The sequence below is a fragment of the Melanostigma gelatinosum genome, assembly GCF_949748355.1.
Source record: "Melanostigma gelatinosum genome assembly, chromosome: 17".
Lineage (NCBI taxonomy): Eukaryota > Metazoa > Chordata > Actinopteri > Perciformes > Zoarcidae > Melanostigma > Melanostigma gelatinosum.
The window spans coordinates 4,971,282-4,984,734 of record NC_136650.1 but is presented as its reverse complement, the minus strand read 5'-3'; the positions used below and the strand labels follow the sequence as shown (position 1 = coordinate 4,984,734).

Here is a 13,453-nt window from a genome sequence, read left to right as displayed (position 1 = left end):
AATCTCAACCTATCAGAATGTGTTGGTTGATTACATTTTGTATTATGTACCAACAGGTTACAAAGTAAACTACACTACATGCTTATTCAGCGTTTTCACTGACGTCAAACCAACTAGCGTCACTGCGTGCTCCGTCAGCTGTACTGTGACGTAGTTCCGTCTTTCGTAACTGTTCTCATCATGTACAAACTTCAGATTTCCTCATTGCTCTTAATAATTGAATTCTTAATGTATGTATTGATGCAGTTTTATTGTTAAATATATACGTTATTATTTCAAACGGCTGTAACGCCTCTTCTTCGCAGCAGCGTTCACTGAGTTAAACGGAACCTCTCCGTTTTTTTCACCCTTTCCCCGTTCAGTCAGGATGAAGTAGTTTCCGGGCGACAGGGTACCAGCAGTAAACATGGCGGAGGAACTGCTGGAAGCAGTGGATAGACTCCAGTCGCGGCTCCTGGAGAATCCGGAGCCTCGAAAGGTAACGACTGAACAGCTGGAGACGGACAGATTTGGTGTGTAGCACCGACCGTCTCCCGAAATGCGACGGTTCGTCTCGGGCGGCCCTAAACGAAGCCGCGGCCACGGCAGTGCTGCGAAAGTCGCAACGCTATTTTAAATGCTGCATTCGAGGGCCGCTCTCAGGACTCTTTTTTCTGACACGCTTTTACGTTAAAGACCATTCTGCTGCTTTTTGGGGGATCGGAAATACAAATGATAGTAGTTCTGAAACTGAAGCCGTTTCCTGAAGTAATTGTGTTATTGATAAATGAGTAGTTCAGTGGTTGATCAGTCCAATCAAGTTGTGGCAAGTTGTGACAACTGTAAAGTCAACCAACTAAACAGGAATGAAAACCGTGACAGCCCATCAATCACCAAGTATTAATAGTTGGGCTGAAACCATAAATTTCATCATGTTGTTTGTACATTGAATCCAAGATTAGAATGTTTAAAGTAATCACAAAGGTCTTAAGCAAATTGCTAGAGGTTGAAATTAAATATACCATATCAACTCTGTCAGAAAATACACTGAGTTGTTTTGGCACTAAAATATTTAGAAATGTTCTTAAATATCAATTAAAATACATTAATTAATATAAGCAGTTATCATTTGCACATCCTCTTTCCCCTAAAAATACTAATGGGACAAGGTAGTCTGTCCCATTAATATCCCACATTCACGATTAGGTCAATTGTGCTCCTCTTTTTCAACAATACAAACAACAATATAAACAACAAGGCAGCAGACTGTGGTAGACCTTTCCAGATACCATCAAACACTCAAAGATATTATTCAAATTATAATATTCATTTGAATAATGTTAAATTAAAATACAATAAATTGATAATTAACTGTTCCTTTGTAATTTTCAAGTTATTTTAATCATCATTTAAGTGATCAGTAACTTTATAGTTTTCTCCTTTATTATCAATCCATATTCCCTCAAGATTTTATTTCTACATTATTTAATTTGCTTCCAATATAGCTGGGAGTGACCAGAAGAAAATAAAATGTGTTCTGTGGCTTCATTATGTTTTTGCAGAAGCAAAATACATTACCGTCTTATTCACCAGATACATATTTATGTCTCACTCTTGGTGTTATAGTATACGTCAAATGTAACTTCTTCAGTATCCTGATACTTTGGAAGTAATCGTGTCAATGCCTTGGATGTGAATCATTAGTGCTCACTTTAGAATTTCAGCATGTCCGACAGCCTGCGAAGGCACCACGAGAGACGTCACGATAATTAAGGGGTTTTAACTAGTTATAACGTACTTCTTTAACGCTATCTTTTAGCTAATATTAACCCCTCTCCGCTTGGTTTAATAACCTGTCATAGACACTCTATCTGTCATTCAAATAATAGTATTAACCACAACGTAATTTATCTTATAACGACACTCGGGGCCAGAGTAGCCGTTAGCCATCAAGCTAACTAACGCTAGTGCGGAAAGTGATGACAGTAAACGTTACACCGACTCCAGGCCTGTAATGATAAAATGATTTATCTAATGTCGGGTCTGCAGCTGCACATCACTGCATTGGGATCTGCTCTTAAAATGTTGAAAACTAAAAGCGGATAAAAGATAATTAACAATGTCCTGAGCCTTCTTTGTTTACTTTCACTGCTCAAATGGAACCTCCCAACACAAAGCAGTAATGCTCTGTGTGATAGGTTTGCTAAACAGAATATTTAATCCGGTTTAGAGAAGTACATATTTTATAAAAAATTGGCAAAATCACAGCTGGGTGATTTTTATTTGTATTTTTATTTTTACTACAGTCCGGCCCCGTTAGGCCACGTTATCATTCAGTCTCCACCATGACGCAGGGCTGGTGAATGCTGCTGGTTCATGTCACTGTAAATGAAAAGGTCAAGAAGAGCTCCTCAACCACCAGGCATGAAGCAGGTGTGCCTTATTTGGGTCAGAGAGTTCATTCATAAGACAATAATGTGAACAAAGGTAGTCCACGTGTGAGAATGTGTTCATGCAAATCATCCTGAAGGGACTCCAGTGGTTGGAATTGAAACCTGTGAACGCACCGCTCGTGCATGCACACAGTAATGTTACTGTGCTTGAGAATTAAGTAATACACTAACAGTCATCATGAAGATGAAGATTATTCGTAATGAAACACAGTGTGTCATGCTACAGCTATGGGTGTACTATGTTATGACACATCCATCCCATCTTGATTATGATGATGATAATGATGATGATTATTTATTCTAATCACAAACACTGCTGGTTCACCTCTCCTGCTGTCTCCAAATAGGAGAAGACTTATAGATCTAATCCTCTCTTACTTTAACTTTACATCACCAGATTGATATATTTTATATTAATTGTAGTTTGCTATTAAATTGACTTAAAATTGCAATTCAAACATATGATATCATTTTAATAATATTTCATATCCTATACAATTCTGTCAGCACATATTTGATATTATATTTAAAGTAAAGTTTCTATTGACATTGATATAATGATTTGGTGGCTCTCTCCGTCACTTTCGACCACATCTGCTCAAATTTAGTGGATGGAGTCTGCTCCATCGCCATGGTGATGGCCCAGTTGTCGCCACGTGACCCGTGGCGTTGAACTTCGGCTGTGTGATAACAGGTCGTCGTCCATGACAACTGAGCCGACTCCATCCTCAGAGGAAGACTATCAGCTGTAAACTCTGGAACAGCAATTCTTTAAGATTCAGACATAACGAACGAGACAGTTGTTGGAGAAGTTGTGGAAATTAGCTTCACAAATACCTTTTTAATAGAGTATTTGAGGTTCAGTTAAGATCGGCTGAGATAAATCTATATGGGTTAAACAGTGCTGTAATGTTCGGGCAGATCAATTGTGTCACCTGATGTTACGTTCCCTGCGTTGGTGTAACGTCAGACTCTGACGTTTTATTCTTATTTTTCACGTACAGTGTACACAGACGTATTGTTAAAAATATGTAAGAACCCCGTGAAAGATACTGAAAATGTGTTGACTTTAACACCAGAGTCCTCCTCTAAATAATTAAAATGCTCTCTTGTTTTCCAGCTCCTGAAGACTTTGAAAAGACTGGGGGAGCTTCCCATGACTGTGACCATACTGGTGGTAAGGGTCCTCTTGATTTCCACACTACAATGTCCGCCAATAAAACAGACGGGACCAGTCCATAACCATGTTTTGGGAAGAGCTCTTAAGCAAGGCATTTAATCCAGACAGTCGTAGTGTGCAAGAATTGGAGCTTTGATGGGAACAAAAATGCTTTGCTCCTCGGGCAGAATTTTGATTGTGATTTTGTGGGAATTATGAGCGCAGTCTCGACATGTTTCTGACCAATCGGATCACTTGGCTGAAGCTGCCAAATAACAGCTGTAAAAGTGAAAACACACACACAGACAAAGATGTCAGACTATTGTGGTATCTAAACATATACATATAAACTATAAAGAATCCATCAAGCTTGCCTCGTGTTGAATTAGATCCGACTTTGTTTTGCTCTCTGTTGTAGGAAACCGGTGTGGGGAAGACTGTCAATTCTTTTAGGAAGCATCAGCTGGCTGGAGAGATGGCGAAAGGCCTCGTGGCCAAATGGAAGAAACTGGTTCCTCAGTCAGACAGGTACGTTGTGCATACCTGAGCCTCGACACACGCAAACAGTAGTAAGGAGTGGAGATGTCCCTGCTTTAGCTCTAATGTACCCGTAGACTAAGTTTCTAATCCTGCAGTGAGCATGTGCGATGGAGATGCAACATCTATATCTGTCGCAGGGGTCTTAAACTCAATCAGTGACTTCTTCAACACACAATGGGGGATACATTTGAGTCCATTTGAAAAAAATAAACTGACGCAGAGTTATACTGTGGCACATGTTCAGTAGAACAACGCTGCTGAGACCTAACGAGAGGCAGGATTCTAAAAGTTTTCTCTTCCTGCTTCCTTATCCTGTTAAATGTCTCGCCGCCCGTCTTGCAGTTTATCTTTCGAGCCCTTCGAGGTTCCCCGACTCCCAGGTTAGGAACCATTGTTCTAGACAAAATAAATAAGAGCTCCGGAGTACAGAGAGGAACTTGTGATGTGCAGAGGACCAATTGCGCAAATTCCTTCAGTCTCGTTTGTTGTATTTCACATCATTTAACATCAGTTCTGCTTAAATGGAAACGCCATCCAACCGTTTCACAGCAGTTACTGTCCACTGTTTGGGATAAAGGGGTTATTCTGAAGAGCTCTCCTTTTCAGACTGTTGATGAATTATTGCTCTGTTAACCTGTAAGAGGTGTATAAATGTTGTTGGGTCGTTAAACTCCTAAAACTTCATGTAATTTATTGCATGTTTTGCATGTCAAACTCTAATCTTAAAAGTAACTGGTGTTTTCACCACTTCCCATTTTTCTACCTCAGACCCTCCAACGTCAAAGAGGCACCACGGTCACACACGCACTCTCGAGGCCCAGAGGCAGGTGGTGGTGGAGGAGGAGGAGGAGGAGGAGGAGTCCACAGACGAAACCGTGAGCCCTCCCCTGAGGAAGAGCCCTCCTACATGGAAGAGGAAGAGGAGGAGGAGGAGGTAGAGGTAGAGAGAGGCTATCACACGAACTACTCGCCCTCACCCCCTCAACACGAGCACTACAGCCCCCCGCAGCGAGGAGGCTACCAGTCGGACGAGTATGAGAGCCCCGAACCCGAGCCTGAACCCGAGCCTGAACCCGAGCCTGAACCCGAGCCTGAACCTAGTCCTGAACCTAGTCCTCCTCCTCCTCTTCGCAAAGAGGTCCGCCCTGCCAAACCCAACAAAGAACCCAACAAAAACCACCACCACGGCTCCCACAGCGAAAGAAACCGGGACAGAGACGAGGAGCGGCGGCAACGGCACACACAGACGAGCAGCACTCGAGGAGCAGACGGCGAAGGGAAGAACCGCAGCGCAGACAGAGAGACTCCAGTAACGAAGTCTGCAAAGCACAGCAGGAAGTCCACCACGCACGAGAGTAAGAGGGAGGAGAAGAAGAAAGGAGGAGACGACGGTGAGTGTGTTGGATGGAGGCGGTTCACTGTGACACCAGAGAGAGCTGGGTGACATCGAGAGTCATTTTAGTTTGTCCTCTGCATGGACGGATGAGGCAATGTAGGCAAACCGTCTGAGCATCATATCGCTTTAATAAAGAGCTGGAACAAGATGAAATATATATATATTCAATACTGTCAGACAGCGTGGAATAAGATTATTGATTCTTAAGACGAAACAAAAAAGGGAAAATAGGAACAAAGTTTTCAAAGAAAAAACTGCCTTCGCTTTAATCTTTCACTCAACAAAAAACTTTAAAAAATTGATGATGATACCACAGCCAACACCATAAAGAGAGGATTTAGTCCCATGTAGATTAGGAACTTGCTCATGTTTGGAAAGCAGAGATCAATCAGTTATCACTGAACACTTTGCACTTGTTTTGACGCTCCAGAGCAGGAATTGTAGCTGACAATACAATTGCATTTCATTCAACCTTTTATTCATTGTCCAAGTCAAAATAATGCAAATGTTTATTCTCTGAACACCAGAGACCATGTTGCAGAGACAGAGCGACATCCTGTACCGGCTAATTGAGACACAATCTGCTGACAGGAAAGGAGAAACTTATCATTTATGCAACAATTCCCCAAACAGCAGCGAGTGATTGCTCTGTCCTGACAAAGCTGGACACATAAACATGAGGTGTTTGGCTACTGTGTATTGATATAACACATCACAGACGGTTTATGTGTGTGTGTCAGTTGATGTAAAGCTGAAAACAATTACAGTAGTTTTTACCTGAAGAACAAATCAGGTAAAAACTATAGTCACGTCACACAACGTTACTTTCGATCCAACTTGTTTTAAGCAGTTGAATTATGACAAATTTGTTCGCGTTTGGTTCAATTGCTAAAGGTGACGTGCTAGCTAGCTTGTTTTGCCTGCAAAGGTTTCAGGTTTGTGATTTGACTATGGCGGAGAGCTTTGTCTTTAAGTGTTTGTTGGGCTTGTTAAGAGAGTTGGATCGTAATGCATTGGAAGTGGGGGTTAAAACAATCAACGGGAGCGCAAAGCACCAGCTAAATACTGGCTAACGGTGCTTTTTTTAAAACTTTGCTAGCATTGTTTTTACTTTGCCGGTATTGTTTCTTCAAACGCAATGCTGCATAATTTTGAGGTAAAAATGGACAACAACAAGACCTGAAGTGGTCAACTTTTGAAGCACATTGGGTGTGATTAGCCTTGTTACAGACTCTCCTTAATGTTACTAGTAAATGGGCAAAAGGACTGAAAAATCAAGGATCATTTATTGTCACTATGCAACACAACGAAATTCAGTAGTAGCCCTGTAACACAATAAACACATGACAACCAAAACAAAATCAGTAGTACATTCCTGTAGTGCATTTTTTTGAATTTGCATCATAAGGAATGTAAACAGCAGCAAGAACTGTCATGGGAATACCCCCCCCACTGAAAACCAACCCCCTGGCCCAGAAGCACCATGGGCTCAATGGAAAACACTAAACCGCTTCAGAACAAGAACGCGACGATCAAAAGCTGCTCTGGTCAGATGGGGCTACAAGGCTGGCCCAACCACCTGTGAATGTGGAGAAGCAGACCATACTATGGAGCACTGCCTCGTCTGCCCTCTACTACCCAACCCTTGCAACTCAAAAGACCTTGCCGTGTTCAATAAAAATGCAAAGGACTGTGTAAAGAAATGGGCAACTGTCATATAACCATCACGCTTCCGTGAAACGAAAAGAAGAAGCGGCAAGAAAAAAAGATTCTCTGGTCAGATAATACGGCTGACATCTTCACATTAAAACTTCAACATGAGGAGAAACATTCTCCATCAACTTTAACTGTGTGAGCACCAGCCATCATGACGTAAACACAGAGTCCACCTCCTCTGGACCCACCGAAGTCCTGCTGTCCATCCGTCAGGTGCAGCTTGATCCTGGAGCACAGTAGATCCAGGTCCCTGTGAAGATGTGGTCTCAACAGTCACCGACCTCCCGCTGCTTTCATCCATCTTATTTTTCTGCGACAGGGCGTCAGACAGCCAGGAGCATGCTCGGTAGTGAAGTAGTGGAGTAGTGGAGGTCCTAGCTGGGTTAGCTTAGCTTCCGGCAGGTCTGGCTGGTTGGTTGCCTCGTGAGCGGTGATGAGCTCAAAGTGTGCTGCACTGAATCCAATCCCCACGCTTCCTTTTCAGATGTCGATGGATGTATCCTGTCGTATGCCATTAGTGTTAAACACGAAAAAAACAACAACAAATAACAACAAAAATGTAGTGAAATTCACCGACCTCAGCATGCACATACGCTGCCGGTAGTGATCCCAACATAGAGTATGGTGGGATAAAGAGTCAGTGGCAGTTATTACCGGTAAACCTTGAAAACTCCACTCTTAACTTTATTTAGGTTTGTAACCTTCGGTCTAGATTTGTCAGTCGGCAAAATTCAGACAGCAATGGTTAATATGATAAATAAGAAAAAAGTGATTCATCAGCGGGATTCCTGTCTGTCATACCGGCTGGATCATCACTGAAAATGAACTGGAAAGTGATTTCTAGAAAAGAGCGGGAGCCCTGATGATAGGTAACTGAACATCTTTGGGTTTGGCAATTTGTAGATGTGACTTTGGGCCCTGGGAACTTGTGATGGGCTTTTTCCCCACCATTTTATAGACGAAACAATTATTAATGGAGAAGTTTCAGCCCTAGTTGGATGCTGCTCACCAGCTTTAGGAAAGGTTTCACCATTTTTTTCCACCAATTTTGAGGATTCCCCGTGATCCCCTGCATCTTCTAACTCTTCCATTTGCCTCTGTGTTTCCAGGGCGACCGCGGGCGCCCAAGGACTCTCCGCCCAAGGTGGAGGAGGGAGACGACTTTGAGAGTCCCACCATGTCCTTTGAGTCTTTCCTCACATATGACGCCCCGACGCCCGTCAAGAAGAAGAAGAAGCAGCCACCAACGTCATCGTCCTCGTCACACAGTCGGCCGCCTCACTCCTCCTCCTCCACGGCGTCCTCCCATCGTTCACGCACACCTCCGCCGGCCCCCTCCTCATCCTCCTCTTCCTCCAAAGGGAGTAAGGCCAACGGTACTCAGAGTACCAAGAGGCCACATTCAGGCTCCAGTCCGGCAACAGCGGAAAAACGCAAGCGGGTAGGAACAGCAGCAGACATGTTTTACATTTGCTTTGCTTTTTTTTCCAGAAGAATATAAGTAGGGAAATGACTAAAAGGATGAATCGATTATCAAAATTGTTGCAGATTTATTTTCTGTCAACGCCTGTTCAATTAATGGACTAATTGTTGCAGCGCTAAATTTAAGGCCACCGTGTTTGAATGGTGAGATCTTCTTCAGTTAAAAGACTTTATTACAGCCTGTATTTTTTCTCCACAACGGAAACCTGTGCTTTTATTTTGTAGAATTGTGATGTTGTTTCCTCGCAGCAGTAGTTATAGTTCATAGAATATCATGAAAGCTCTCTTCTTGTGGTTTCTCTGCCATTTAAAACGCTCTTAATGAAATGATTTGTCACTGGAAACAGTAGCTTCTTATCTAACACACAGTTATGAGTGTGGTATCAAAGTTCTGATCTGACCGTCGGGAAGAAACCGTTAAGCATATTTCCCAAAACCATTTCTTGAACTTATTGTGTCATTCGACTGCTCATCTATTGTATTTGAAACCTTTAGTTTGAAAAGCTGTTCCTGTCGGCGTTAACGTGATGTTGTTTGCAGGTGGTTGACGTTGTTGCCTCTCTTCCGGAAATTCCTCTGCCAGCAATCCAACCCAATTACAGACCTCTGCCCTCCATCGACGTCACACCGCTGTCCCCTCAGAGACGGAAAGGTAACCCCCCCCCCCCCCCCCCCGCCCCTTAAAACAACGTAAGTCTTGTTTATGAAACAGCACGGGCCTTTCTTTTGAAAAATGACAGCCATCAAAAGGACATTTTGGAGCAACAATAACTCACAGTATGTTCAACATAATCATGTTATGTATTTCGAATATTTGATAGAGATCACAGGTTTCCCGCTGACCAAGCTTTCGTCGTGTACGAACTTCTTTAGAGGTATGACTAAGGTGCAGTGCTTTGCGATTATGTAACCGGGTTGGGGTCGGCTTTCTCCAGTCACCTGATTTCTTAAATGTCATGTAAACAAGAAGTCTGGTTTGTGTAATGGGAGATAGGGATTAGTGGAACCCAATTTCTCCAGCTAGATCCCTCCAGGAGAGGCTGATTTCATGGCCATGTATACGGGAAACAGGGTTTCTAATCGGCTTTTTACAATTCCACATATGCAGGACAAAGACTTCGGACAGAGAAAGTATTCCCATGTTCAAAATGATGCCATTCAAAGCTCGACTGAAACGTAAACGAACAAAATAGCCTCTAGAAGTCTATGTGAGTTCGGGTTCTTCTGCTGACGTTTGACTGTTCGTTAAAATCCGACACAGAAGCAGATTTTTCACTGTGTCTGACTCTAACTTTCTGCCGTATTGGAGTTTTTTAAAGTTACTGCTAATGTAAAACCCAACCGCTGCTGCTGCTTGACATAAAACGTTTCTGCTGGCGAAGCAGCGTGATGCTTTTTCTGTTCTAAGAAATGCAGCGTGTTTGTCCATGTGTTAGCGGAGCTTCGTTCGTGGTGCTATCCTTCAATAAAAACAGGTCTAACCAACCAGATACTGACAAATTCTGCACTCTTTGGTCAACTTGGTCAGCTTTGATATTGCAGGCAGCAACAGTACAAACAGAGATCTCTATAAATACACATTAAATAAGCGAGCCTGACCTCCTCCTATATGCAGATTTACTGTAACCAGGTACATAAAGTGGATGTTAACGCATTCACCCAGGTGTCTCTGCTGGAATCTTGTGTCTATGCGAATGTACTGAGGGAGGTGAGCACATGTGTAAATGTTGGCTGTTGTTTTTAGTTTTTTTTCCTGCAAGTTGACCAATTGCTTTGGCCATTTCAGTGCTGAAAGTGACTGTGAACACATAACTGTAACCGTGCAACTGTGAAGCTCAGAGGCCTGGGGGCTTCTGTTCCACTCAGGATTTACTGTTTACTTCAAAAACTGTTTCTTTGACATGTTCAAACAACTGCATTTTTTTTCTTCTTTTTCTTTCTTCTTTCTTGTCAGCGTATCTGTAAAAGTTCGTCCTGCCCTGCTCCGTGTCGCCCTGACTGACTGACACGCTCCCTTTCTTTGCTTTCAGTTCCCGTCTGCAACGACGAGGAGGATACCGGGTTCACGGGGAAGCGGTTCAACTCCAAGATGGTGGTCTACTCAGGATCAAAGACAGCCTACTTGCCCAAGATGATGACTCTGTACGAGCAGTGCATCCGTGTGCTGCAGAACAACATTGACTGTGAGTGGAGCAATCAATATTTGCCCAAATTAAGATATTTTAACCCCAAAACATGACATTAATATGGCACATGAGTACAAATTATTTTACGATGTATTTAATGCTACTACAGTAATGGAGGTGCCAGAGGGGTGGGGCTCACCACAAAGCATACAAGATAAACAGTCACAATCCCTGGACAAAATGTTGGAGAGTCAACATGTACTCCAACCCCACCCTGTTATCTTAAGGTGGCTAAAACAAACTGTGCTCTTTCAGCCATCGCCGAGGTCGGAGGCGTGCCGTTCGAGATCCTGGAGCCGGTGCTGGAGCGGTGCACACCAGAGCAGCTGTACCGCATCGAGCAGAGCAACCAGGTGACGCTCTCATTTCTCTCTGTGCCTGTGAGGACCCTCATCAGCATAACACAGTGTTCTGTTCGTCTGTGGGCGGTCGAGACACAACAGTAGAGGGAGCTTAGAATTAAACTAGTGATGTTTACAAATATAACCAGAAACCAAGTTACAACAACTTACCTCCACTGTGGCTCAGTGGTAGAGCAGGTCGCTCTTCAATCAGAGGACCGGCGGTTCGATCCCTGGCATCGACATGGCTAGTCCATGTCGATGTGTCCTTGGCTAATGCCAAATTGCTGAATGTTGTGTGAATGTTAGTTAGAATCCTGATGGGCAGGTGGCACCTTGCATGGTAGCCCCTGCCATCAGTGTATGAATGGATGAATGATGACGTGTAGTGTGAAAGCACTTTGAGTGGTCAGAAGACTAGAAAAGCTATACTATACTTTACTTTACTAAAATTGACAAGAAGAGAGGAAGAAAGTGCAGAATAACGAGGACAATATGTAGGAACACTGATGGTGCTCCTTGTTGATTTCGCTCCTCTCTTCTTTCAGTGGTTTACGGAGGAATCTGACGAGCTGTGGATGCGCCATTGTCAGCGGGACTTCAAGCGCGAGACGCCTCAGGAGTACGAGTCGTGGAGGGAGATGTACTTGAGGCTGCACGACGAGCGCGAAGAGCGACTGAGGATGCTCACCCAGAACATCTCCTCCGCCCACGCCAACAAGCCAAAGGGTAGGAGAGGCATCGAGTCACTATCGGTTTCTCATGAATGAACATAGAGAAGGTGACGAGAGATGGACATTCATTTCTACAGAAAAGTCACAGATTTGAGGTTTATGCATCAAGGCGTTTTGAGCGTTGGCATTTTTAGTTTGAGCGTTGCGTTTGTCCTGACAGGGCGCCAGGTCAAGATGGCGTTTGTGAATTCTGTCGCCAAGCCGCCACGCGACGTCCGCCGCCGACAGGAGAAGTTCGGCACCATCAGTGGCTCGTCAGCCAGCTCCACCGCAGCTGCAGCTCCCATCAAGTCAGTATCACATCCAGCACATTGACATACTTGACATCGAGGGTTTAGGACTTGAGTTTGGTGTTGAAGTGGAAATGTTGAGATGGAATAAACATGGAAAAAGTTTTATTTATGTGTGCACAGGGTTTATCCAGGAGTGTACTTGCAGTCCGTCAGGGGAGTTCATTTCTCTTTTTTGCTTTAGAGTACAGTTATAGACTTCTTTTTTTTTTTTCTCTCCCTGTGTCCTTCAGAATACGACCAGCTACCACAGACTACTCTGGTGAATTGAGTCGCTCCTTTTCCTCCCAACTCGACCCTTCTCCCGGCTCGTCTCGCTCCTCCGCACCAGGTGGTGGAGCTGGAGCAGCAGCAGCAGCAGCAGCAGCAGCAGCAGCAGCAGGAGGAGGAGGACCTGCCGCCCGCGACAAACCACTGGTCAAAAGTAAGTGTGTGTGTGTGAAAGAGATCCACAATTATGTTTGACGTTGGGTTTTCTTTAAATCTCAAACAAACCATTTGTTCCTTCTTGCAGAAATCGCCCCCATGATGGCCAAAACTATCAAAGCTTTCAAGAACAGATTCTCCCGCCGATAGTGTGAAAGAGACTGAATGTATTTTATGGATTCCAACTGTGTTTTTAATTTAAGTTTTAGCTCATTTTACTGGAGACCCCATCATCCCTGCACACACACACACCATCAACGTTACCACCAAACATATCGTATGAACTTTTCAGTATTGGTGGGAAAATGGTTGATTTTTTTTAAACAACTTTTATTTAAGTGGTGGCATCTGTTTTTTTGGGGGGGGGGGGGGGGGTTTGGGGGGGGGGTCGTCTTTGAATAAGTATTTAAATCATAAATGACTGGTTCTGGGTGTGACATCTGTGTTAAGAAAATGAACATTTTACAAGACGCAAAGGACACACACACACACACACACACACACACACACCTGCAAACACACAGTCTGTTACTTTCTCTTGTTTTATAGCAGACATTCTGAAAGGAAAAGGTCACCCTCTTTTTTTTTTTTTGCTTACTTACAGAGAGTTAGACACCGTCACCTCTGTTCGCTAAATATGAAGCTGGAGACTGTTAGCTTAGCATAGCATAGCATAAAGACAGCTAGCCTGGATCTGGCCAAAGGTAACTTCTAAATCTCATTAATATGTTCTATCTTGTTTTCTTAAACA

General features: G+C 43.5%; 1 protein-coding gene across 2 annotated transcripts; it reads left to right on the top strand.

The window, feature by feature from the left end:
- Positions 1-393: 393 nt before the first annotated feature.
- On the top strand, positions 394-13,042 carry eloa (elongin A). 2 transcript variants are annotated; one of them, XM_079288372.1, is made up of 12 exons: positions 394-478; positions 3,553-3,609; positions 4,010-4,119; positions 4,900-5,522; positions 8,353-8,684; positions 9,266-9,377; positions 10,756-10,908; positions 11,167-11,264; positions 11,801-11,981; positions 12,147-12,276; positions 12,510-12,700; positions 12,791-13,042. In XM_079288372.1, exons 1-12 carry the CDS (start codon positions 407-409, stop codon positions 12,850-12,852), a joined length of 2,121 nt encoding a protein of 706 aa, XP_079144498.1. In that variant the 5' UTR covers positions 394-406; the 3' UTR covers positions 12,853-13,042. The 2 variants fall into 2 exon arrangements, with proteins under 2 accessions (XP_079144498.1, XP_079144499.1); XM_079288373.1 differs by lacking the exons at positions 8,353-8,684; positions 9,266-9,377.
- The last annotated feature ends 411 nt before the right edge of the window (positions 13,043-13,453 follow it).